This window comes from Ictalurus punctatus, chromosome 7 (genome assembly GCF_001660625.3).
Source record: "Ictalurus punctatus breed USDA103 chromosome 7, Coco_2.0, whole genome shotgun sequence".
NCBI classification, from domain to species: Eukaryota; Metazoa; Chordata; class Actinopteri; order Siluriformes; family Ictaluridae; genus Ictalurus; species Ictalurus punctatus.
The window spans coordinates 14,743,255-14,769,530 of NC_030422.2; the positions used below are offsets into that span (position 1 = coordinate 14,743,255).

At 41.0% G+C, this 26,276-nt stretch overlaps 1 protein-coding gene across 3 annotated transcripts in view; it reads left to right on the plus strand.

Moving 5' to 3' along the window:
- The window catches only part of LOC108267763 (protein phosphatase 3 catalytic subunit alpha), a 100,498-nt gene that overhangs the window by 59,999 nt on the left and 14,223 nt on the right, over nt 1-26,276 (plus strand). For all 3 annotated transcript variants that reach the window (XM_053681296.1, XM_047156418.2, XM_017472166.3), the window contains 6 exons: nt 12,640-12,764; nt 14,423-14,534; nt 15,404-15,549; nt 17,265-17,404; nt 21,060-21,137; nt 21,737-21,831. In XM_053681296.1, coding sequence (XP_053537271.1) covers nt 12,675-12,764; nt 14,423-14,534; nt 15,404-15,549; nt 17,265-17,404; nt 21,060-21,137; nt 21,737-21,831 — 661 coding nt within the window. In that variant the 5' untranslated portion in view covers nt 12,640-12,674. The remainder of the gene's footprint in view (nt 1-12,639; nt 12,765-14,422; nt 14,535-15,403; nt 15,550-17,264; nt 17,405-21,059; nt 21,138-21,736; nt 21,832-26,276) is intronic.

Consider the following 26,276-nt stretch of genomic DNA (forward strand, 5'->3'; position numbering starts at 1 on the left):
TCTCTCTCTCTCTCTCTCTCGTATAAACGTACCTTTCTTCTCACATAACACTTGCCAAAGGGTTCAGTGTGCCAGTGAGTGGGAGGTGGGTTGATATCATAGAAGTGTTTGGTACACACACACACACACACCCCATTAGCAGCCAATAATTACACTATGGATTATGTGTGTGTGTGTGTGTGTATATATATACATGCACTACATGCCAAAAGTATGGAAGCGAGCGATTCCTAAAGTTTCATTAACATTTTAAAAAGAAGTTCATTTCACCAACACACAGCATGTGTTAACTGGTATATAGTATAACCAATTATGTATATTTTTTCTTCTCCGAATGATTCTTCTATTCTTTAATTGCTTTGTGGTGATCTACTCTTAGTGTAATATAGTACCTGAATTATTTAGCCAAGCTCTCAGGAGCACTGTTACTATGAGAATCAGCTAAAATGATTAATGCCGTTCCAGACGGGTGATGAATTAAAAAGCTTAAACGCACCTCGGAATAGATTCTACAGCCCACTGGAACTGTACAGGAGCAACAAACATCATACTTCTGAAGGATATTCTCTCAGTTGGTGATTTGATGATGATGTCGGAGATGGTACTGTCTCCCATAGGCCTTCAGTTAGGTTGAGATTGATTTGCAGTGACCCTTTCCTCTAAGGGCATCCAAACCATGGAAGAAATCTCAGTCTATATACTGTTAGACTTAAAAAATAAAAAGGTTTATCCTCTTATAATTTAGCCAGAATAAGCCACGTGTACATTACATTTTAAAACATTGCAACGTTTTTGTAATATGCATGCACACCGTATAGAGAATCCTATCTGAATAATGGAAACATTGCCAGTAAAACCCTCTGCGTGCCCATAACTTTGGATTGGATTTGGGTAACGTGTGTAAATCGAGATCGTTTGTCTGTCTACAGACTGCCCAGTTCAGGATGCACATAAACAGTTCATTCGGAATCTGCGATTGGAACGACTTCTTTCAAATTGCTGAAAAGTCTTCCAGTAAACATATTGATTACAGCAGCACTGTGTTGCCCCGTACCTACACCCTGCAGCCTTTTTATTCTGTACACCTACTCACTTTGTAGCTATACAAATACAAATTCATCACCCACTCTCCACACTGTACGTCTGTGTTAATAGATCACCATAGGACTGACCAGATACTGTTTGCTTGGTCAAAAAGAGGCGCTAGCTCACTTCCACTCCTCCCCACCCCCGATCACTTGTAGAACTGTGAGTGGGACTGTTCTTTTCAAATTCAGTTCTCTCCTTCCCGCTCCTGCAGAAAGTTTGACCAGTCTTGTCCGCTCGTGCAGTTCTTATTGTTTGCACCTAACAGCAGTATTTTCATTTCTTCAAAATATAAGCAAATGTATCATTTTAAAGGACTGTGATTTTGAGCAGAATAAAGCAGTTAGTGTTGATGAGTTCATTGAAGCAGTAAAGCTCTACATCTGCCCTCCTGCAAGAAACTAAAAGATGCCCACTTCAGCGACGTTGATTCCCGACACCCACCTCTATTCACGTGGCGTGTGTGTGTGTATTTTCATCACACGCACTCACACCTGGTCAGCAGTGATCCTCTGTCAGACCATGTTTGATGACATCTTCCTGTTGTTCTTTTGGTTCCCTATTGAACAAAAGCTAATTGAACTACAACCCAGCTCTGTAATTTTAATCATTGTTTTTAATCATGAAAGATCCACATAAGAGCCACTCGCAACATAGCGTGCAGCTCCAATGGCAAAAATACAGAAGGCCTATACATGGGGTTACCTGATAACATGGTCATCTTGACTACAAAGAAGATTTCATACGTAGTAGTACATACGCACTAAATCGCACAGTAGACAGTCAGCTTTTGCTCATATCCAGGGCTGTGTAGCAGTCCTGTGGTTAGAACAGAAGGCCTAGCATCCACTAAGTGACTCAGCAGTAATCAGTGCCAAGCGTCTCCTCCATCTTTCGCTAATTGGCTGAATAGACAGTTCAACTCGTAGGCTGCGGCTGTTCTTCCAAGCACGACTCAATTGCCTTAATTGTTTTATCTGGAAAGTCCAGGTTCTTGTAATGTTATTAAATAGAAAGGCAGCCTCATCAGACGAGCCTTCTATAGCGGGGACACTAAACGGCACTGTTAAATGATGTCTCCGATAATTAATGACGTGTCTCCAGTGGAAATGACTGGGAGTTTGTGTTAATGTTGCCTGCGAGAAAGACCTAGAGGCACTTCCTGTCTGTTCCTGTCTGTTAGAACTAAGCACAGTTACACTTGTATGCTCAGGGTTTTGGAGGACTGATAAGGCAGTGTTGTGCGCTCATGTGTGTCTGGGTTAGTAGACATGGGACAATCTCTTCTTGGATGCAGCACAAGATTTGGCATTGATGGCAAACTAATCATTGACATTTATTACATAATCACCAATGTTTACTTTTGTTAATATTTCTTCAGATTCTATTAAAGGTTATGTTCCCGTTTTGAATGACTGGATTTGAATATTAATTCTCATGCATATTTGAATATTAGTAGGAGTGAAATAAGTAGCTTCATTTTACATTTATAATGTTCACTATATCTGCTCACTACATAGGGTATAACATAATGGTTTAGGATCTTACAGCGCACTCTTTATCTCTGTCCAATTAAACACCAATAAACTTTGATAAGTTAGAAATTGAGCTGCGTACTTTTTTTTTTTCTTCTGAAAATCGATGTCTAAATAAATTAAATAAAAAATGTTACAATAGATCATGGCATAAATGACGGACATTTATTTGGAAATCTTTTTATACATGTTGTTACACAAGTGATGGTCAGCTTAAAGATTCAAACAAAAAACAGATAGGCTTGATGGCTGGGCATTATCTAAAAGCAGTACATAGGATGTGCTAATATCAATGTGGCTGGGATTCGCCGCAGACATGAGCCCACACTTTATAGAGCATCGGCTATCTGGTTAGCTAGCTCACATTGACTTGTATGTTCCCTTTAAAGGTATATCTGGTAAAATCTGGAGTTCCTCCTTACTTTTCATCTTCAGCTGGTGAGCTTTCATATTTTAAGCCAATAGATATATTCCTGCCATGTCCAGTGATGTCACTAACTCCGGTTCAAATTAGGAAGTGGAAGTAGATGTAGCGATACACACAGCGAAACATCCCGGCGCAGTTCTAGGAAATACATGCACTCATGAAACGCTGCTCTGTCAATCAAACTAGTGGACCGGAACTAACTGTTAAGTAATACAAAAATAATATGCACATTTGAGTGACATTTGTTCCGACTACCGTAATAGAAACACATTAAGATTAGTGTTTTCCTGATGGTTGAAAATATTAGGCTTTAAAAGCAGCAGATGGTTAATTGCAAAAAAAAAAAAAAAAAAACATCTGCTGTAAAAAATAAATTTATAATCACGTCGAGTTACTGTACCCTGTGTGTTCACACCGAAATGGGCAATCCCTCAAGATTCCCTCCCCTAGGGTCTAGGTATGTAATTGTGTGTGTGTGTGAGCGCAAGCACTGTGTAGGCTAGTGAGTGGTGTTGTATAATGTGCATCGCCTACACACTGGCCTGCTGATGGAGGTGCAGTCGCAGAGATCACTCCACCACTCACTCAACACTGTGCGCTCCTACTCACTCACTAATCGAGAACCTGATCGTGACTGCCTCTCTCTCTCGGTCTGTCCTTATGTGTGTGAGCGAGAGAGGATGTTGTCCTTGAAAGTGGCTTTTCTGTTTGATTGCATCCTATTTTTGTCATGTGCATTTCCGCTCTGCTATGAGAAGTAGCAATTCTTCCACTAATGACTTTGTTTCTGTGACGGGGACGAGTTGGAGTCGAAATCCTGGGTTTGTATTAAAGACGCGCATTTCAAGCAACATCACTATTCAAAATTGCTAACTAATATTGAAATATTCGAAGTGGCACCTGCACATGCACAGACAGTGTCGTGTACTGCAGGACATTATGGCTTTAATCGCTGCAGTGTGTGCATGCTTAGTATGTTATTTTACATGCACTAGCATCTAAAACGGTCCACATTTAAATAGACTTTTACGTCCATGTGAAGCAGTGAGTTACTTGCGGCATGCTTAACCGCTTACGTGTTTGGCTTTTTAACTAAGCAGCGCTGCGCACTCTTTCAGCTTCTAAGGACAACTTGATGAATGCGGAAGCGATTTTATGGAAGAGAAGAACAGTTATGGCTGAATATGTTCACAAATGGGCTTCAAAGACTCTGCACACCAAATACTCCAGACAACTACATACATGCCATATGGTACGGCACACACACGTTCAACATTTTTGGCAGCAAATCACTCGTCAATTATCCCTCCCGCTGAAGCAGCCTATCCCTCCGTTTCCCTCAGTCTGTCTGTTTGGAGACCCATTAGAAATGGATATCACTAAGAAAAACATCAGAACATATCTCACAACACTTGCTGGGGAAATTCGGAATAAAGAATACCATCAGTCTCACTCAATAGAAATGGTTCATAATCAGTCGATTTATTGATCATGATAATGAGTCTTTATTGGTCACAGCGCAGTGAAATTCTTTTCTTCGCATACCCCAGCATGCCAGGAAGTTGGGGTCAGAGCACAGGGTCAGCCATGATACAGCGTCCCTGGAGCAGAAAGAGCTAAAGGCCTTTCTCAAGGGCCCAACAGTGGCAGCGCCCGGGCTTGAACCCCTGACCTTCCGGTCAGTAACCAGTAACTGCCCCCAGTATCTGCCTCGATTCAAACAAAGTCCTCAGTTTGCTTCTTTCTGGACACCACTCGTCATTTACTTACATCAGCGACCCACCAATCACAACCAACCATGGCAAGACTGGATCCCTGTAGCCAGCCAGACAAACAGACAGACAGTCAGACAGACACGTTTACTCACACACGTTTCGCTATCCTTGAGAGGACCTTCCATTGACATCATTATTAATGCTATGCCTAAACTTTAATATAACACTAACCTCAGTAACTAAAATGAAACCTTTTTTAGAATAAAAGTAGCAGCCAAATCCCCCCACAAGGTCAAAATGCTCAGACGTTCCTATCCTTTAGACATTTGGCCTCAACAACATGCCAAATGTTTTTGTTGTAGTTTGTTATTGTTATTACTGTTAATATTAGTTGTTTCTTTTGTTTTGTTTTTTTTGTTTTTTTAAATCTGTGTCTCGTGTCTAAGACCTTGTGTAGTATGTCATATCACAAAACAAAGTCTCAGTGCTTTTCTGAAGAGGGAAATGGTGATGGGTACAAATAGAAACAAAAAACAAAACAAAACAAAAAAAAAGATGTTTTTGCTGTTTCCTGGAAAAAATACTTTTGAACAGCTTTCCGCTAATTTATGGCGAGCACATCTTGATGACAGCGCTCATAACACTCCTCAGCCACACGCTTCCTCTCTGATGGCACACTTTCCCACAACTGTGCGCAGCACTCAGCTCTTGTAATTACTATTCAAAATTGCGAATCTGAATTCCTCGCCAATCCAGGAGCCATCGTGAGTCCACAATGCATTTCAGTCCAGACAATAACTCTGTACTTCCATGTTCCCTCTGTGCATTTATACCAATTCCTTCACCACCTGTCTTTGCAAGGTTTCCCCATTACCGTGTGCATTTCTGAATATTTTTTTTCTGAGTTTATTATTGCTGATTTTTGTTACTGCCCTCATGGTTTTGATTTCCCTGCATTGTTCTGTCTGCCTTGTGTTCAATCCCTGCCTGTTTTGGACCACTAGTTTGTTTTCTGATTTGGATTGTTAATAAATGGCATGTGTTTCAATTTTTCTGCCTCCATGTCATCACAATAGCACTCATCAATGCCAAATTTACTGTTCCTGGGTTGTTTTTGAAGCACTCGCAATATACATATTCAAAAATATGGACTTCTGCCTAATCAATATGATCAGGCAGAGATCATATGGGGGCTGCAACAGCTGCGTCCGAATATCCCTTCTACCCTACTATACAGTAGGCGAATATCAGTACGCCAAAGGAGTAGCATGTCCGAATTCTCAGTATCCGTAAACAGTAGGCGAGAAATCCCCGGATGACCTACTACTTCCTCCTCGATTCTGCAGTATGGAACCACTGGACACTGTGTATACTGCGCTATCCCATAAGGCAACGGGACTGACACGGAGGAACTGAAAGAATTGTATTCACTTGTACTGATCAGTACGTTCTGTATCAACGGCCGAGCAGTAGTTACTGAAACGGACGCAGTAAGTACAGTCACAGTATGTGATTTCTTTCCAGTCTTCAGCTGTCCAGTTTCAGTGAGTCTGTGCCCACTGTAGCCTCAGATTCCTGTTCTTTTCTGACAGGAGAGCAACCCGATTTCTGTATTCTGCTGTTGTAGTCCATCAACCTCAAGGTTCAGCATGATGTGCATTGTGAGATTCCTTTCTGCTCAGCGTGGTTGTAAAGAGTGATTATACGAGTGATTGTATCCTTCCTAGTAGCCGGAACCGATCTGGCCGTTTTCCTCTGACCTCTCATCACCCACAGAACTGTCGTTCTCACATTTTTTTTTTTTTTTTTTTTTTTTTTTTTTTGCTTTTCGCACCGTTCGGTGTAAACTCTAGAGACTGCTGTTGCGTGAAAACGCCAGGAGATCAGCAGTTTCTGAAATACTCAATCCAGCCCATCTGGCACCATCAACCACGCCACTGTCAAAGTCGCATTTTGTCCTCCTTCTGATGTTTTATATGAACATTAGCTGAAGGGCTTGCCCTGTATCTACATTGCACTGCTGCCACGTGATTGGCTGATTGGATAATCACACGAATGAGCAGGCTAACAGGTGTTTCTACAGGCGTTAAAGTGGCCAATTAGTGTATTTTATGCCGTGAACACGTGACATCATCTGTATTGCTCATGAGTATAGTACATCAAGATATGACATGAGTTATGGTCTCAACATCGAGCATGGGACAATATGCATAGCTCAGATATCTGTAGCGAAAAGGGAGAAAAGTGCAGGCACGTACAAATTCGAGTGATTATTCAGGCCTGTTATGTGTAACAGCTCTTAAGCGTTGCCACTTTCTCTGACTGTGCACAGTACTGTGTGTTTCACAGTGTAACATTGCTCCCCGCTGGAGCAGCTCCACACACATTCGCTTCATGTTGGGTTTGTTTCCTCATCTGAAGTGCAATGTTGACTGTCAGAACATTTACAGTTCATAACACACACACAGTGGCACATGCACACGTGCCAACGGCCTCAGTCTGTCTTTGTTAAACTTGTTCAATAAACTCTCCGAGTGCGTTCCGCGCTCTCTCGTGCTTTACTTGTACACACCACGCATGCACACAACGGGAATGTCATGTACAATATTATTTAATTGCTGCTAATCCTGTATTTATTAAATATGCTTTAAGAAAGCATTAAATCCCCTGTGGGAATGGACTTACAGTGCAGCGAATGAGGAGCTCATCACAGGGCTGTTTCCATGCCAATAAGTGCGGTTTCCATAGTGATGGTAGCCGCTAGTGTAATCGCAGGTGACCACAGTAGTGTTGTACTTGAGCATTCATTTAGTAAGCTCGGAAATCTCTAGCTGTAAGTACAGTCAGCTTTTTAGTACGGGTGTTACGTTGATGTGAAAGTTATCTTCTGCATGTGTGGCAGACAGGAACCCGTGTACCCCACCGTTAATGAAGATAGTTAGTTTGAAAAGGCACATCGGGAAAGTAATACAGGCTGTAAAATGGTACTGAGCTACACTAACAAATGCATACATACACACACACACGCGCAGAATGTTCAGGTCCCAATAATAATACTTTATAAAGTGTATGCCTACTGCATATCTGAAGAAAGCAGCTTTGGGTGTGTGTGTGTTTTTTCCAGAGACTTGGAGCTCAGTTTAATTGCTTCCCACTGCAGCCTTTCTAACAGATGCTAATTGGACAGTTCCAAAAGACATTTTGACTCTGCTGTTGCACAGACACGTGCAGATAAATACATTTACAAGTTTGTAAAGCTTTTCCAAACAAGTTCCTATCCAAATAAAGAGTTGTTATTCAGAGTGGCAGCAGCCATCCTCTCTGTCTCTCTCTCTCTGTCTGTCTGTCTCCCTCGATCTCTCTCTGTCTCTCTTTCTCTGTCTCTCTCTCCTTCTCTCTCTCTCTCTCTCTCAGTCTCTCGAGCCCTCTCTCTCTCGCTCTCTCTCTCTCTCTCTCTCTCTCTCTCTCTCTGTCTGTCTGTCTCTATCTCTCTGTCTCTCTCTCTGTCACTCTCGCTGTCTCTCTGTCTGTCTCTCTCTGTCTGTCTTTGTCTGTCTGTCTCTTTCTCTCTCTTAATTACAGCTTCTGCTGAACTGTGCGATATAATTGTACGTAACGTTTATTGCTACCAGCTATCCTGCAAGTCAAGCTGCAGCGCAACATTTAGTAAACAGATGAATATGAAAGTGGTCTGCCTGTTTAGTCGGTGAGAAAATTCGCAAGTGAGACCTAGACTCTTGGAGATTCTGTGTTGAATCCGATGTGGTAGAGTAGGAAAGGTGCTAATCTGTGCACTCCAGCTTACCCATTTCTGTTTTCTCTGTTAAAGTTTGTTTGACTTAAGCTGGCAGTATACTTCCACTAAACAATCACATACAGGAACATCTTCTGAGTTAAAAACACTGGTTTCAGTTTATCTACTATAGTATGTTTCTGACCTCCACGTCTTCTGTTCAGAACCCTCCCCTTGTCTGTGATTGGTCTGAATATCACCTGGTTGCCCCTGCTTCATGCTCAGAGTCCCCTGGGATAGGCCCCAGGCTTGCTGTGTAGGATAAGTGGTACAGAAAATGGATGGATGGATCACCTGGTTGCTTTCATCACTGAGCAGAGTGGCAGGTTGATTTCTGTTTCCTTTTTGCATTTGTAGATGAAGCAGGCAGAGAACATTCAAGAGACAACTCAATCATACAACCTCCTTTCCCGTCTCTTATGTTATTTTTCTCTGTTACACATTTCTCTCATTTCTCTGCCGTATTCGTGTCTATTTCACCACTACCTTTTTTGTTCTTTAACTCTATGGTATATGACCAGGTTGCCAGATATGTAGCATCATTTATCCAACCCCTGTTCTGCACAATGTTTCCTTCAAGACACTAAACCCAGCTCAGCATGACTCATTGTTTCTCAAGATACAAGGAAGACTACCAAGACTATCTATATGAGCACCCAGATGGTGAAATTAACTAACTTGTCCTGTTATTGTTGCTGTTCTCACTTTTTGTACTCTGCAACAGGGTCTTAGCTTGATGGTAGTCTTAGACCCTGACCTATTTTAATAGCAGCCATCAGAATGAGTGCACAACATGTATACAGGTAAAATACGTATACAGTATTTATACCGAGATAATGTTGAGAATCTAAACAAGGGGTATGCAAATAACATGCTCCATAAACCAGCAGGCAGCACTTCAAAAGTTGTCCTCAGACCTGGCAATAACACGAAGTCAAGCTTCATCTCTGCTCACAGCTCCCTCAAATGTATTCTGCGCTCCGAGTAGTGGTGCATAGTGTTGAGAAAGAAGTACACCAACCACCAAGTGTGTTTTTCTTTTCGTTTTTTTTTCCCTGCAAGCATTTGAAGAATGTCCAGCTTTAAAGACCTCCATACTGACAGGAAGAATAAGATTGTAAATGAATATTATGATGATATAACCAAAAGTTTGTGGACACCTCACCATCACCCCATATGTGGTTCTTTCCCAAACTGTTGCCACAACATTGGAAGCACACAGCTGTATAAGATGTCTTTGTATGCTGTAGCATTTCCAATTTCCCTTCACTGGAATGAAGAGGCCCAGACCTGCTCCAGCATGATGCTGCACAAAACGAGCTCCATGAAGACATGCTCTACCAAGGTTGGTGTGAAAGAAGTCAAGTCAAGAATTCAAACTCAACACTCCTCTGAACACCTTTAGGATGAACTGGAACACTGACTGCACCCCAGCTTCTTCATCTGACATCACTGCCTGACCTCACCAATGCTCTTGTGTCTAATTGTGTCTGAATGGACAAATCCCCACAGTCACACTCAAATCTAGTGGAAAGCTTTCCCAGAAGAGTGGAGGGTATTATAACTGCAAAAGGGGACCAACTCTGGATTGGGATTTTCAAACAGCACATATGGATTCGATTTGTCAGGTGTTTTATCCCTTACATAATATACACCTTTGACGATATAGTTTATATTATGTAGGGGATAAAACATGGCAGGATTGTGTGCTGATGCAGGAAAATAATCAGTGCTAGGTTGGTGTGATATGGCCCAATGGGATGCCCATTATGTCCATAGTTTAATGCTGTGGTACGTCTCCGAAACAAGTTAGTTTGTGTTATTGCTTTAGTCATTTAGTTATATAGTTAACAGCTATAACAGTCATTCCCTGTCTTCTCTCTCTGTTAATAAGATAAAAATTAAGCTTATCATGTTACCAAGAAACCACAAAAACTCTGACTGCTCTCACAGCATTTTTGTAAAATTCTGTTTATGTGGAGCGTCTGCCACACAAGTCCCTGTGTAAGTTCTTACTGCAGAAACAACAATGTATTTACACCGGTTCAACCCTGGTCCTGGAGTACCTCATGTCCTACATAGTTTAGTGCTTACCCTGCTCCAACACACTCACTACAGGTCATCAGCACTTCCTGAGTTGTAGTGGGTGTGTTAGAGCAGGGAGAAGACAAAAATACTGAGTGCAGGGGTTTCTTCAGGACCAGGGTTGGGAACCTGTGATGTGATGTTATTAGTATGAACACACGAATATAAACATGTGATTTGCCTTAGAGTTGTCTGAGCTGTGGAAAAAAACTATTCAGTAACTTCTGACCAATCAGTATGGGGATATAAGATCTTCTAGTCGCCACGAGAGCCGTGTTAGCCAGTAAAGTTGTTGAAATGCTTCGTGACTTTAGTTGTTGAAATGCTTCGTGACTTAAGTTTAAGCAAATAGCAGTTGAACAGAGGAAGCTCTATTTCTAGAACTCATTCTGCCTCCATGAATAAGAAATAACCAGCAAATAACTAATACGGCGTCCAGATTGACATACAAACATATCGACGTAAACGTTACCACCAGTGCAATCAGCAGTGACGCCGCCGCGTTTATTAAAGCTCCCGTACGTCCGAGGTGAGCCCGGCTAATTTATGGCACGCACGTTTGACAGGAAAAGCGTTCACTAAATAGCATTTGCATTTCAAACGGACGCTGTAACAGAGCTTGCAGAGCTCAGTAACCATGGAAATGTGCATCTGATGAGAACGTTGTCACTCATCGTCTTGTGCTGCATTGTACGACGTGCTCACTTTTTTTTCCCCCCAGCATCTGGTCTCCGTTAATGATTTTACGGTTGTTGGTGATAAAAGCAACAATTAAAAATGGCATGAAACTGATTCGCAGCATTTGTTTTTTAAAGGAAGGCATATTAGTATCTAATAAAAGCAGGATTAGCAGGCTTTTGTATAGGTTTGGATGATATGACAAAAAATAGTAGCACAATTCTCAAATCCTAATGCTGTGTCACATCGTGCTTCTTTCACCACCACCACTGCTGCCTTTTATTTGTACATTGTTCAACAGGGTTTCCACACACACAAATGAAATGGTTATTCTTGTGCGATGGTGATGGTGAGCAGGCTAAAGCAGTTATTGAAGATGAATGAATGCATATTCTTATGCAAGTCCTTTAGAATTAAATATGTCTACAGTTTATATATTGTCAGGGTTTTGTTTATTCATACACTAAGTAGATGTTCTGGAGCGTGGGATATGGGACGTGCATGATACGTGACCGAAAAGGTCACCCAACAGCCTTTTCTAGCTTTTTTTTTATTATTATTTTTTTAAAGTTGTAGAGACAGATGATTTGTATATGAGTTGAATTCTGTTAAATGCCATTGGATTGCCGCTTTTGCCCTTAAACAGACATTAACTAGGAATACTTGAGTATGAGCATCCAAACGCAGTCTCCTGGTGCTTAATGCATGCTTGCTGTTATAATTATATGCCTTTTGAGCATTTCATAACACACCGTTCTAATGGAAATTAAAGGCCTTAGAGCTGAACTCCATTTCGATCCGTTCAGGCAGTGTGTTTACTCTGTTTATTACAGGACAAAAAATGTCTGAACGCGTATTTACACTATCACTATATAAGGGCATCGCAATAGCCGTCACTCAGCGGGATGCTGGGTAGAAGTGAGTCTTTGCTCAGTGCGCATTGTTTAATGCACAAAGGCGCATTTCAGCCAGCAGCACTGGTACATGTATTATTCATTAAACAAGAGGCCAGGTGACACTCTTTATACGTATGAAAAGCTTCAGGCAGTATTGTTTGTTAATAAGATGGAAGGAAAAGCTCTCAGTCACTGTGCTACTTCAAAGCCCCAATGTCCATTCTGCATGGAAATATGTGCACTAGTGTGAGCTAGTGTGTCACGTGTAGATAAAAGAGGGTCACATGTTTTACTTGCGTATGTGCGTTAGATTTAAGGAAAAGGTTGCTTGGGTTGATGATGTTTACTAGAGTTGCGTTATAAATGGTGCGTCGGTGCAAGAATCGTATTTCTGACTTTTTCTGTCTCTGATTCTTTTTTCCAGTATGTGGAGACATCCATGGCCAGTTCTTTGATTTGATGAAGCTGTTTGAGGTGGGAGGATCTCCAGCCAGCACACGCTACCTTTTCCTCGGCGACTATGTGGACAGAGGATATTTCAGTATTGAAGTATGTTTCATGTTGCAGTTCTACCTAATTTCAAAGCATAAAGATCAGTCCTGTCCGAACACAGTAACTGTTATATGAAGGTCTGTTGTTTAAAGCTTATGTTCTGTCTGGGTCAGAATGAATTTATAATTTATCATTTTGTTAAAAGGGGAATGATACTGAAAAGTATGGGGGGTTTTTTGTCTTGTTTTTTTTTTTTTTTCTTTCTTCAGTGTGAAACTGGCATTTTCTCTGTTGAGCAAATATACTTTTGGTATACCTGCCACGTGGTACAGGTTATGTTCGGGCCATTTTGCGTTCAAGAATATACCAGATTACCCAAATTGGGGAAATATTAATGGACACAGACTGCTTTTCATAAGGAATAAAGTTATTCACTGTGTTCAGTTATTTGCACATGATTTGCGCACACCTGCTGATTGTCACGAAAATTAGGTTAGGACGGATACAAGTGCAGTATATAGCCTCATTCGACGAGAGAGCCAGACAAATCCAAATCGTGAAACACAGGCAAAAGGTCAGGCAAACAGGCATAAACTAGGCTAAACAAGAGTCCAACAACGAGGTCGAGAACAGGATCAAAACTATAAGACATGAAACTATGAACAAAGTACAATGAGACACGAGGGGTTTAAATGACAAACGTAATTAAAGGTGAAAGCAACAGCTGAGACTACTGATGACACATATGGGAACCAACCAGTGACGATACAGGGGCGGAGACAGGACGGAAATCACAACAGCTGCACGTGCAGAAAGTAAACAAAAGTCAATGTCCCTAAAAAACCCGGAAGCGCACACTCGCACTGCGAGCTTTGCTTCAGCTTTCAGAGCGAGCTGCGTGATCCAGTGCTTGCGCGAGGGGAAATGATGACACTGATAGAACATCCTCAGGTATAAGAAGTGCTTTTGTGTGTCTTTACTGTTTAAAAAAAAAAACCATAGATATATTCAAGGTCGGTCAAATCTTTTCTATATCAGCTGCGCAAAGTCAGTGTGACCCCTGAACAGTACATCCATTGCTAAGTAGCAAGCAGAACACAAGGGTGTTACGGGTTACATTAAGCACGGTCAGTTTATCTGATTTCACCCATGGCAGGTTTTGCTTTCTGCCATTTCTTTTTCCTTGATAAACCTTTTTTTGTGCCTTTATCAAGTTCAAGTATCAATGCTTACTTAAATGTTTCATATTCCATGTGGCTTCCAAGAAAAAACATTGATCTTATTGGCAGGAGAATGCAAGTTTGAATCCTGATAGTCCATGGCCAGGAGTCAAGGGAGCACACTTGCTTGTGTGTTCTGGGTTTGAGGGATGGCACACTCTCTTTCCTCTGTCAGTCACAACAACACTATGAGCTCTGTGAGCTCATGTCATGTGGAAGAAGGATAGCACTTTCCTCTGTGTTCTGCTGCTCACTCTGTGACACAGCATGAGCTACAGTTTGACAAGATGCAGATGTGTATGATGGGAGGTAGCTTGCTGCTGGGTGTGAACTGGCAGGTGACTAAATTGGGGTGGGGGTTGGAATTCATTTTGAAGGTTTTAAGGATTCTGTTTATTCGCTGAAAGAAATATGTTTTCGGTGTATCTGAAGATTCGTCATTAGCACCATCACTTCCTAATGTTTGTGTTTTTGTTTTTTTTTTCTCCTTTTCAGTGTGTGCTGTACTTATGGGCCTTAAAAATTCTTTACCCCAAAACACTGTTTTTGCTGCGTGGGAACCACGAATGTAGACATTTAACAGAGTATTTCACCTTTAAGCAGGAATGTAAGTATAGCTACCAGCCACATTACCTACCACTTTAGCCAGACACATCAAACACTTGTATGTTCTACTTCGCCAGTTATTGAGCTCGTGTTAATTGTGCTACAGTGAGGGAAAAAAGTATTTGATCCCCTGCTGATTTTGTACGTTTGCCCACTGACAAAGAAATGATCAGTCTATAATTTTAATGGTAGATTTATTTGAACAGTGAGAGACAGAATAACAACAAAAAAATCCAGAAAAACGCATGTCAAAAATTTTATAAATTGATTTGCATTTTAATGAGGGAAATAAGTATTTGACCCCCTCTCAATCAGAAAGATTTCTGGCTCCCAGGTGTCTTTTATACAGGTAACGAGCTGAGATTAGGAGCACACTCTTAAAGGGAGTGCTCCTAATCTCAGCTCGTTACCTGTATAAAAGACACCTGTCCACAGAAGCAATCAATCAATCAGATTCCAAACTCTCCACCATGGCCAAGACCAAAGAGCTCTCCAAGGATGTCAGGGACAAGACTGTGCTACAGATTATGCACACATTGCAGTAGCTTTTCTTTCTTTAAAGTCTAAAGAGAGAAATTAAAGTGTTTCCTGTTCAGCCCCATGAAGTCATATTGTCTGCTTGCTCACTTTGATAGTTAGACTTCAGACTTATTGCTTTTGGATTGAACATCTTTATAAAAAAAATATTTTTTTTAAAGCACCTGGCATTGTGAGATTCATACTTTTTTCCCCCCAGTTTTTGGGAAGTGATTGCTTCTATAAGACTTCTCACTCCGGCCAGCGCACTAGTGCAGTGTGTTGGTGCATGTCGATGTTCGCTTTGTGTCCTTCACACCATCTCGACTTGGCCCTCTTTTCCATACCTCACAGGTAAAATTAAGTATTCGGAGCGAGTGTATGACGCATGTATGGATGCCTTTGACTGCCTTCCGCTGGCCGCGCTCATGAATCAGCAGTTCCTGTGTGTGCACGGAGGCCTGTCCCCTGAAATAACAAATCTCGACGACATCAGAAAAGTATGTATGCCGCACTGAAGCCATCACCTTCACTCATCCTGCAGCTTTAAAGGATATTGCTCAGATGTGGTCAGTATACAGGGTTTAATGCAGTGTTTGTTAAAATGAAATGTCAGCAGTTCAAACGTAAGGAGTAGTTTGCTTCTAAATACGTAATGTAAACAACACTGAACACAACTTCATATTTGGGCAAAAAGGGGATATTTGGAGACAATAATTCAGGAGGTTATGTATGTATTTAATGGATATGTTATGAAAGCTTTGTGTGTAATGTAATTCAGACCCTTAATCTTAATCAATTAATATCAGTGAACTGTTGAGTTTTAGTGAATGCCAGCTCTTATGTTTGAAAGAAGGTTTTTTATTATTATTATTATCTTACATTCCCACTCACAGGCAAATCAGCCTAATGGATGACAGTGCTAACATGGGATAGTTCACGTCATCGAAATTGCTACTCGTGCAGCGTCAGTGGACAGCTTGGAGAGTATATGCGGGCTAACAAAAATCCATGATTGACTAGCTTTGCTCTGATCAACAGATAAGAAAAGAGAAAGGCCGTCTTTGCCACTTTCAAAGCAATTATGCTGTGAATTGAATCTAATTGAATTGAATTTTGACACTTGACACCACTCAAAAAGAGGGATATCAGTCTGATACAGTGCTCATTTACTTGTATTCATCAAAGATGTTCTGATACCTTATGTACTACATCATCCTTGTGTAGCACAAAGTAACGCAACCAAACCTCACATCGTATTTTTAACAGTAGCATTGAATAAGAGCATGAGGACCTGAGTGAGCAGAGCAGTGTCAGTGAGTGCGGTGATTAAAAATGAGCACACGGTTCCATGAATTGTGCGCACACTAATATTCATGAGGAACTGCCGCACGCGAGAGAGCACTTCAGTTCCAACGAGACACGTTAGGGTCTACACATGTACTGCTCCCACGCATTGCATATCTTAAGAATAAAACTAAGCACGAGGAGTCCATTTCCAGAAGCACACAGCAACAACATAAACGGTGCTGTAAAAGTAAAAATGTTCCCTGATGTCCCTGGTTGCTTAATGCAAACAAGGTTACTTATTTTACTATCTGTATAGGTGACTAGCAGAAAGCATGTGCTTGTACACATACTCGGACTTGCAAAAAAACATTGCTAGCAATGCGTCCCTATTCAAAAGTGAAGCTCCAACCAGGTTTATTGCTGTAGATATACATAAATCCTTCCAAACACAGCTTTCACCAGGCAGAACTGAGAGCACATCCGCGTGATGAGTTACAGTGAGATTACCTGGAAAGTTTCCTATTCTACATTATTCATTTTTATTCATCTTTATTCATTTGCATCATTTAATAAATTGAAGACTGTTATTTTTATTAAGCCATGCCAGTGCTGTAATATTACAGCTTACAGTGGCCTTTCCCTCTTCTCACGTCTGTAATGTGACACACACACAGAGCAAGTACCAGATTAATGACGCTTAATAATCCGGCAGTTCCCTCAACTTTAATAAAAGTGCATGGATTCTCCAGTTGTACTATCCACCCCAGGACTTATTAATAGATGACTTTTGGCTGGTATTTGAGCCGTTCATGTTTGTCTGTATATGTGTTTTAGAAAAATTGTAAGCCTTTCATTTCTGGGTGTCTGTCAGGATGCCCTCAAATCCAGGGCATCTATAAGCTGAGCACGTGTTCACCATCTCCAGTTAGACAGATTCAAGGAGCCTCCCGCTTACGGACCAATGTGTGACCTGCTGTGGTCCGACCCGCTGGAGGACTTTGGCAACGAGAAGACCCAAGAACACTTCACACACAACACAGTGCGAGGCTGCTCTTACTTCTACAGGTAGTTATAAGTATAAAACACCATCAGAAGCACTCTTTCACATTTCCCTTCATCCTTTCACATGACCTACAAATCCCTACACCACAATATCGAAGCAAAGCAGCCGTTTCATTTGTCTATCCCCACCCATATACCATCCTAACCCCTACCTCTAGATATCATTAGAACAACAGGAGCTTATAACAGCAATCAAACTGTGGCAGAACTTGGGAAAAGCTGGAGGTATTACACACCGCATGAGTTCGGCTGCTGCAGAAACACAAGCTGTTTTTATATATAGTCTGTTTAGGATCGAGCTCTGAGCTTGGGGATATTTTTGTTATATGCATTGATTTTTCATAGTGCATGCATGTTAAAATTTCCCCTCGTTCCTGAAGAAGTTGCATATTCTTAAATTTTCACGAAGGGAAAGAATGTATGAATTGCATTAATGTATTTTTTCCATCAGTAAGCCCTGATTGGTGGCATCGATGACCTGATATATGATTTATGCTGTTTTGGCTTTGTCTAGAAAATGTCATATGCCTGCTTGCTGGAAAATCAAATTAGATTGGCGTTGTTAAATTGGTTATCAGAAAACCATGCCAGAAGGCCACGCAAACCCCAGCAATGACGACTTATCTTTATGATAAAGTATGTAACGTGTACTATGCACCACTGAGGGACAAGCTTGTAAGATGTTTTAAATCCCTATGAAATTGCAAAGGAAAAGCAAGTGAATGCATGTGGAAAATCCGTCAATACAGACGAATCCTCAGACAGGTGGAGTATAAGAGGAAAGTACTGCATTTCAATTTGTAGTCCTAAGCAGCTGCTGCATTTGCATCTCTCGCTCGCTCTCTCTCACACACACACACACACACATTGTCTCTTACTGTACCTATATATCTCTCTCTCACACACTGCCTCTTTGCCTTTTTCTCAGGCAGTAGGATGTAATTGAAAGCATACAGCGTAGCTGTAGCTTTACGAGTCCACACCAGAGCAGCAGGCCTGTTCTGACTCCTCTCAACACTCCCAGGGACAAACATCCTGTCTCATCCCACCACGAGTCCTCGTAACTTTTACACACATAACCAGCCGTGTAATTACTCCCTACTCAAATTTGCACCTGACGTGTAGTACAGGGAGCGTTGGCTGTTGATCTGGTCGGTATTTTTTCTTAAGGTATGGGTTTTGTCTAAACGATTATACCAGAATGAACTAGTACACTTTTTACATGAGAAGACACATTCTCACATTTAATCAACACACCATGCAAAGTCTTTCGGCTAAACAACGTGAAAAAAAAAAATAGAGAGCGCTTTTCTGTTGCAGGATCCACTCTGGTTGTATTTGACAATGAACACAACACAACATCCTTCATCACCTGGAAAGCCCTTGTATTGTCTCCATTTTCAAGACTCTTCATTTGCCTACTCTCACCTCCATTGCTCAGACAGCAATCGGATTCATGGGAAAAACATCAAAACGTTTCCGTATTAACATGGAAAGCTAATGACTGTAGCGCACACTCTGGCTGGACTGAAGGCTACTGTCAAAAAGATCATTAGCATAAGTATGTAAGGAATAAAACAACAGGGTGTGCTGTTCTAGGAAACTAATCAGTGACTGGGTGGTGTGATGCAGCCTGATGCAAAATGGATTTACAGAAGCTTGATGATTTTCGTGTAATACAGCACACCCTGAAGTATTCCTCTTATACTACAACAGTTTGATAGTTATTACAGTTTGAATTGCTTAAAGTAGAACGCCTTCATTTAATGTTGTCGAAAGTTCTCAAAACAAGTTGGTTTCTATTACATTAAAGAAGCAATAAATAGTCAGTCCCCTCATCAGCCTCTGTTTTCTCTCTTGAAGTTTAAAATAAGACCAAAAAAAGGGTCATGTTATCATGAACGAGAGCACTGATTTGCCTTTTAGTTGGAACTACTGTGATAACCACTGTTCTAGAAAAATAATCGACACCTTCTGACCAATCAGATTTGAGAATTCAACCGTAATGTGGTATAATCATTTCTACCATCACTCATCACCAGGTATTAGAACATACTGGGGTGAAAATCAACCAAATAACCAATGTAAATATATTATTGTAAACAATATGGATTGCAATAAAAATGCCTTGTTTTATGGTATTAATGGATTTATTCATTAATAAATAGGAAAACACTGGAGCAACAACATGCTCAACGTTGGAGCTGCCATGTTGTGATTGGCTCAGGCGTATCGTTTTTTTTTCCCCCTTATTTAAAACATTAGCTTAAAAATAGACTTTGTTCACTTGCAGTATGTGTGGCCATCACAAACAACACAAAATGCTTGTTTTTTATTTATATAAAACTAAAACTAGCTATTTATCCTTAACCACTAATGACACTGTTCATTTCATACTGCACTGCTGAACAGCAAACCTTCATTTAATGTTGTTTTTAATACCTTTTCAGCACATTCTGCAATAAATTGTATTATAAAAGGGCAATGTAAATATTAAGTTCAGTTTGGTTTTGTTATTTGTCCAGCAGGCAACCAAAGAAAAACAACAATGTCAATAACTATGATTCTTGTGAAACTGAAGGGACATCATATTTTCAGCTGTACTGTTCTATACATCTTTGGCCATTACTAACGATGTAACTGATCTGCGACCCTGTGATGAGTGGTGGAAACGTGGTTAAAAATAAATCTACCTAGCATTCACTAAGTAGAATAAAACATGTTCATGGACACATCTGGTTATTGGGTTGCCTTGGTAAAAAATTGACACAATTTCCGCGTTTGGAGTTGACTGCAGAGGGGTTCAGTAGCAGCACATCATGGATGCTTTTTCTTTTTCCTTCTAGCCTTAACTCATTTTCCCCTGTTCAGCTACAGCAACTGTGAGAAATGATCCGTGTAATATTTTCTTTATTAGTCTAATGAAATTCCAAATAAGCAAAATGAACTAAAATTAGATGACGTAGCTTTCGAAGTGTGAAGAGATACCCAAAAGCAGATATATATGTCTATCCGGAGTTTTTTAGTTCACAAACATAAAGGTGCACATAGTGAAGTTTTAATACTGCACTGCCAGTTGGTATTTGTTTTTCCTCTCGGCTCGGCATTATTCTTTAATGAGTTTAAATTTCACCAAACGTGCAGGTAGCGTTAAACCCTTTTTCAAGGCTTCCAGCATTTTACCTTGTATAGCCAGGCAACTCATTCCCTCAACAGCGAGTTTTCAGAGTGTATTTGTGCAGGCACCGAGCTCCATTTTGTGTTTGTGTAAGATGTTGTTTTAGTTCTGTCAGCTCATTCAGTGGTTGCAGAGTGCCACAGGGTAGATTCATCACCAAAGCCAGTTGTAAACATGGGAAAGTTCCAGCGTGCCCTTTTCTAGTTCGATGATGGCTGCGGTATGGAAAAGTCCAAAAACTCACATCTAGCCTTTCAGGATGGATGACCGAGTTTGCTTTGGCTTCCAGTCTCCAGCATTGATCTCAGGAGTTTTGAGGTTTCCCCCTGTTGCTCTCAAAAACAAACACATACTGTTTTTAATGCAAAATTTCCTTCCTTGATGGTCACTATGAGACAGTTGAGTATGTACCGTGTTGAACTGCTCCAATATTTTTGTATTGCTGAAACCCAATTCAATGATGTTTTTTTTCTTCTATAGTTATCCTGCCGTGTGCGATTTCCTACAACACAACAACTTATTATCCGTCATCCGGGCCCACGAAGCACAGGACGCTGGGTAATATCTCATCTGAATCACCTCAGACTTTCCTTAGTTTCAGTCTATTTGACACTTCAAGTAATGAGAAGGTTTTGTTCCTAATGGTCCTGCTGTGTTGTGTATCACAAAGATAGTTATTTGTGATATTGCAGTACTATTGAATAAAAAGAGAGACTGACTAGCAATTTAAATGCAAGCTGTGTTTTGGTAAAATATATTTCAGTTGGATGACTTGTGAATAAGTGCATAGAATTTACTCCCACTAAATTTTAAATGAGCTCAGTCACCGTCAGAAATTTTGCTTACTCACTGCAACTCGAATGAAACTGCCCTGCTTGTGCTTTAGTCAGTTAATTTGAGCTCTTTGTACAGCAGGAGTTTTATTGATTATTGCAGAGTTATTGTCTGAGTAGTTTGGACTCCTCTTGGTCGCGCAGTCTAAAAGATTAGAGCAGTGCGGAGTCGAGAAGTAAATGAAACCCCACCGGCTGAATCCAGCAGGACCTGTTGAGAATATAGAAGAAGCCATAATTTACAACTGAAGCGGTGTTGATTAACGATTATGGCTTCTGTAACCAGAATGATTATAATTACTCGAGAGCTTTCTTCTTTGTCAGGTATCGCATGTACAGAAAGAGCCAGACTACAGGCTTCCCCTCGCTCATCACCATCTTCTCAGCCCCCAACTACTTAGATGTCTACAATAATAAAGGTAAGTGTTGTGGACAACAGACGTGCGTGCGTGTGTGCGTGCGTGTGTGTGCGCGCGCGTGTGTGTTTGTGTGTGCACGCGTTGGCATTAGTCTACAGTTGGCATGCTGTGGTCCTGCTGAGCTGCAAGATGGACAGACCCCACTCAGTTAGTCAGCACTTTTACATTAAATAGAAAAGAAAGTGAGTGGGTGTTTGGTCATTTTACCCATGCTGCACTTTTTTTTTTTTTTTCTTCTTCTTCTTCTGGCAAATGAAAACATGAGGATGGATCAATCATTGCTGAGTTCACACAACCACAGCTAATGTAACTACTGTAATTGTGTTCAGGGTTTGCAGGGCTGTGCGTGCATGTGCACGCGTGTGTGAGAGAGAGACCTATTCATCACTGATTTCAGGTTGTGTGTTAGTTTTTCCTCTAACATTAAAGGAAACCTGTCATATTAGACTAACAAGTAAATGGTAAACTGCTAGTGAACTGCACAGAACTTGTTTTTTCATGGAACGAAGACCTTTAAACGCACCTGGTTATTCTTAGCTTCTGTAGTTATTTGCCTTGCTGCTCACTAATCTTTCTCCAGCTTTAATATTTAATCCGAGCTTTGCCATGGCAAAGGTAATGAGCTTAAAATATTTGTGCTTTGCATTGCAGAGAGGAAAGAAAGCAATTATTACCTCCAGGTTTAGTAGCTGGATGTGAATAATTGAATTTCATCATGAATTGAAGTGACCGCTGTAATGCTATGGCACTATAGAGTGTTTGACAGCCTTTGTTGGTTAAGAGAATTGCTTTATGCATTGCTAGACAAGCTAATCTCAGAGGAACAGTTTGTACTGTACTAGATGGACTCTGGAGGCAATATGCTATATGGCTAAATGTATGTGGACACCTGACCAATCACACCCATATGTGCTTGCTGAACCTCCCATTTCCAGATTTAACCCACCTTTGCTGTTATAATAACCTCCACTAGATTTTGGAGAGTGGTTATGGGGATTTGTTTACTCATCCACAAGAGCATTAGTGAGGTCAGGCACTGATGTGAGGTGATGAGGTCTGGGGTGCAGTCAGCTTTCCAATTTATCCCAAAGGTGTTCAGTGGGATTGCGGTCAGGGCTCAGTGCAGGACACTCGAGTTCTTCCACAATAACACTGACAAACCATGTCTTCATGGAGCTCAGTTTGTGCACAGAGGCATCATCATGCTGGAACAGGCCTCTTAGTTCCAGTGAAGGGAAATACACAGACATTCTAGACTTTCTAGGGCATTGGTGGCTCACTAGGGCCACAAGGTCCTTAACCTAACCCTCTCTGCTCCAGTGGTGCTGTATCATGGCTGACCCTGCACTCTGACCCCAACTTCTTAACAATCTGGGACATGTGAAGAAGCGAATTTCACTGCAACTGCACTGTAATATAAATGTGACAAAAAAAAACTTCTAGACAATTGTGTGGGTAAGGCTCACATATGGGTGTAATGGTCAGGTGACCACATACTTTTGGCCAGATCGTGTAACTTTAGAAATATAGTTTAAATTACACGTGTCTGACCAAATTGCTCTGAATTCATTGAAGGAATGGCATTGTTATCTAGTGTAAATATAATTCTAATTCAATATAAATGTAAAATGTGAAATTAACTCGCCTAAATCTCACGTTTTGTTGAGTAGGTCTAACCGGGTTTTTTTTTTTTTGGGGGGGGGGGGGGTTGTCGGGGGGGGTTCGTCACAGTAGAACTATGGTGGCAGGAAGCAGTGTGTTCACTTTACGCATGCATAGTACACCTCACTTTTTCTTCCAGCACCATAGCCATCCCTGATTTTGCATCAGTCTAGCTCTTAACGATAGCCTGTTGCTGCAGTGTGTTTAATTTACATTATAACTACATTAGCACATTATAGCAGGGAGGTGTTTGTTTTTGTGGGCCGACAGCCCAAAGACTCAAAAATGAGCAGCCGTTATTAAGCAGTTGAGACCAGAGGTGCGTCGTGTGTCAGTAATGCAGCAACGATTTCACTGGGCTATTCTCCCTTTACGCATAACACCATGCACCATAACGACCTCCGCACATTCATTTAAAGCTGGATCAAGCAGACAGTGGGCAGGGGGTAGACAGATGCATGGGAGATTGATCCTCTCTGCTCACAGTGAAGTCAGAGTCATGGCCTGTGTCAAGATTGATAGCCACAGAGCGCTGCTGTAAATCCAACAGTGAGAGTGGGAAGGTGTGCCCGCACTATTCATCACTCTCCTGGGTTTCCAGACTGACTCTCCAGCTGTCTGTCAGGCTGTAGCTCCATCTGCGTGAAACGAGTCAATAAGGCAACCCGTGACAAAGCACAGGAAATCCTACGACAAAGACAAAGAGCGGTAGTGCTGGTTAGTCTTATGAAGCTAATGAATGCCTAACCAGTGTTTTATTCTCTGAGCGAAGGAGAGTGTAGCAGGACGCAGCAGGGGTAATGGCCACAGTCTCTGCCAGCATGCTGAGCTCGTTCCAAGCATTGATTAAAGCACTGAGGGTTCCTCCATCTGTCAGTGGCACAACAGTTGGGGATTCCAGATAAGACATGCCTGGAATACTGATCCGCAGTCAGGCTTTGCCTTGAGCAGCACGAATGCACAGGCGGGGTTAGATGATTCAGGAACGGTGGCTCGTCGTCTTCTTAGGAATCTGTTTATGGAGGAATAATGGAGGGGTTCCTAATGATGTTTTTCTATAATAGTGGATAATTGGTTCATTTCTGATACCCTGATTTCTTCCCACGTACCACGCATCATTCCAGCAGGAGCCGTGTTACTTCCTGAAGCACAGTCTGTTTACCTGAAGTGTAGGTCATGGGGTCATCCTGTGGTTCCTGTACAGACTGGCGTTCTCGAGTGGAAGGTTTTGGAATGGCCACGTCACTTATGATGACTCTGTCTCCTGGAATGAGGGAGGGGGGAGAGATGGAGAGAAAGAGAGAGAGCACAGCAGATTCTCTCCATGGCCACAGTGCTCTGTTTCTCCTTTACACTTCCATGCTGTTTAGCTTTGACTCCAAGTTTATTGCGTTTACTGTTATTTGAGGGATTGCAATGTTCTCAGTGTGACTTGGAATGTAGTAAGTTGGTTGTTTGAGAGTTCACAGCTATGAATTATGATAACTTTAATAAAAACAGCTTCTTGAAACAGGCTAGATAATTTAGTATTTAGCTTGTGAAAACATATTTTTCATCTGTATTTATTTTCATTTCTTCATTATTCATAATTAAAGTAGACTAACATTACCTTTTTTATTCCCATGAGTCATTGTAATACTTTTTTTAAAGCAAATATTTGTCTACATGTTCATAATATCTATGCAAATCTCAATCATTCCTAATCTCTAATATTACATTGTTCTTTAATTTTTGCACTTTAGTGGACACAGGAGCCACCTTGTGGTTGTGCCTGGAAATGCATCTCAAATCAAATCATCACATTTGATCTATTTTTACTTAATCTGTGACATGATCTAGACCATATCATAAATTATTGTCCTATATAAATGATCATTTATGAATTAGGCAGTGTAACAGGTATAACATAATATTTTATGCATTGCCCAACTCAAACAAAGTAGTAGGTTAAGTAGAGACATGCTCTTGGGTCTTTAAGTCTGGCTTGCAGTTGACAGCTGGCCTGCTCTCTGCTCCACATGACAGCGTGCTATTCTCACTCGGGAGCGAGACTCCGGTCCGGGAAAGTCCCTCTCTGCAAGTTCAAGCGCAGTGTCCGCTTTCAGTATGTGAGGCACACAAGCAGGAGTCACCATGCTTACTCTAATGCCGATAGCACACAGAAAGTGACCTTGAGCCACACAGATAAGATTTCAAAAAGATGGCTGTGATTTGCATGTCCACCACTCATTTAAAGGCTTGATCGCTCAAAGCAGAGATCATACTGGCTGTGGGACACTCCGGAGGGTAACGCTTTACATTAAGGTTGCCTTAACTCATATTCACGGCATCACTCCAACATTTATAAGCAATTAACTAAATAACATTAATAATCTCTAAGTGATATTAGGAAGAAACAATTATAAAAAAATTTTAAAAAACATCTTTGTCGTTTATTGGGTTAATCTCACACTGAAATCCTTACCTTTAATTGAGGTAAAGGGGGGGGGGGAAGTAATTCCCTTAGGCATTACGTTTGTCAGATGCATTTTTATATAATAATTTTTTTTTTATTTTTTACATTTTTAAAAAATTTTGTAAAATGATTTTGACCATATTTACGAAGGGTGCCAATAATTCTGGAGCGTATTGTAATTTATGTTAGCTTGTTTGTTCAATGAACAACTGTCTGCATTAACTAATGCTAATCTCGTCACATTGCTTTGCGTGCGTTTGTCAACTCTATAACGATAACTGTGTGTGCGTATTCCTCCATAAGAGAGAGTGTGACAGCTGCTGAATGT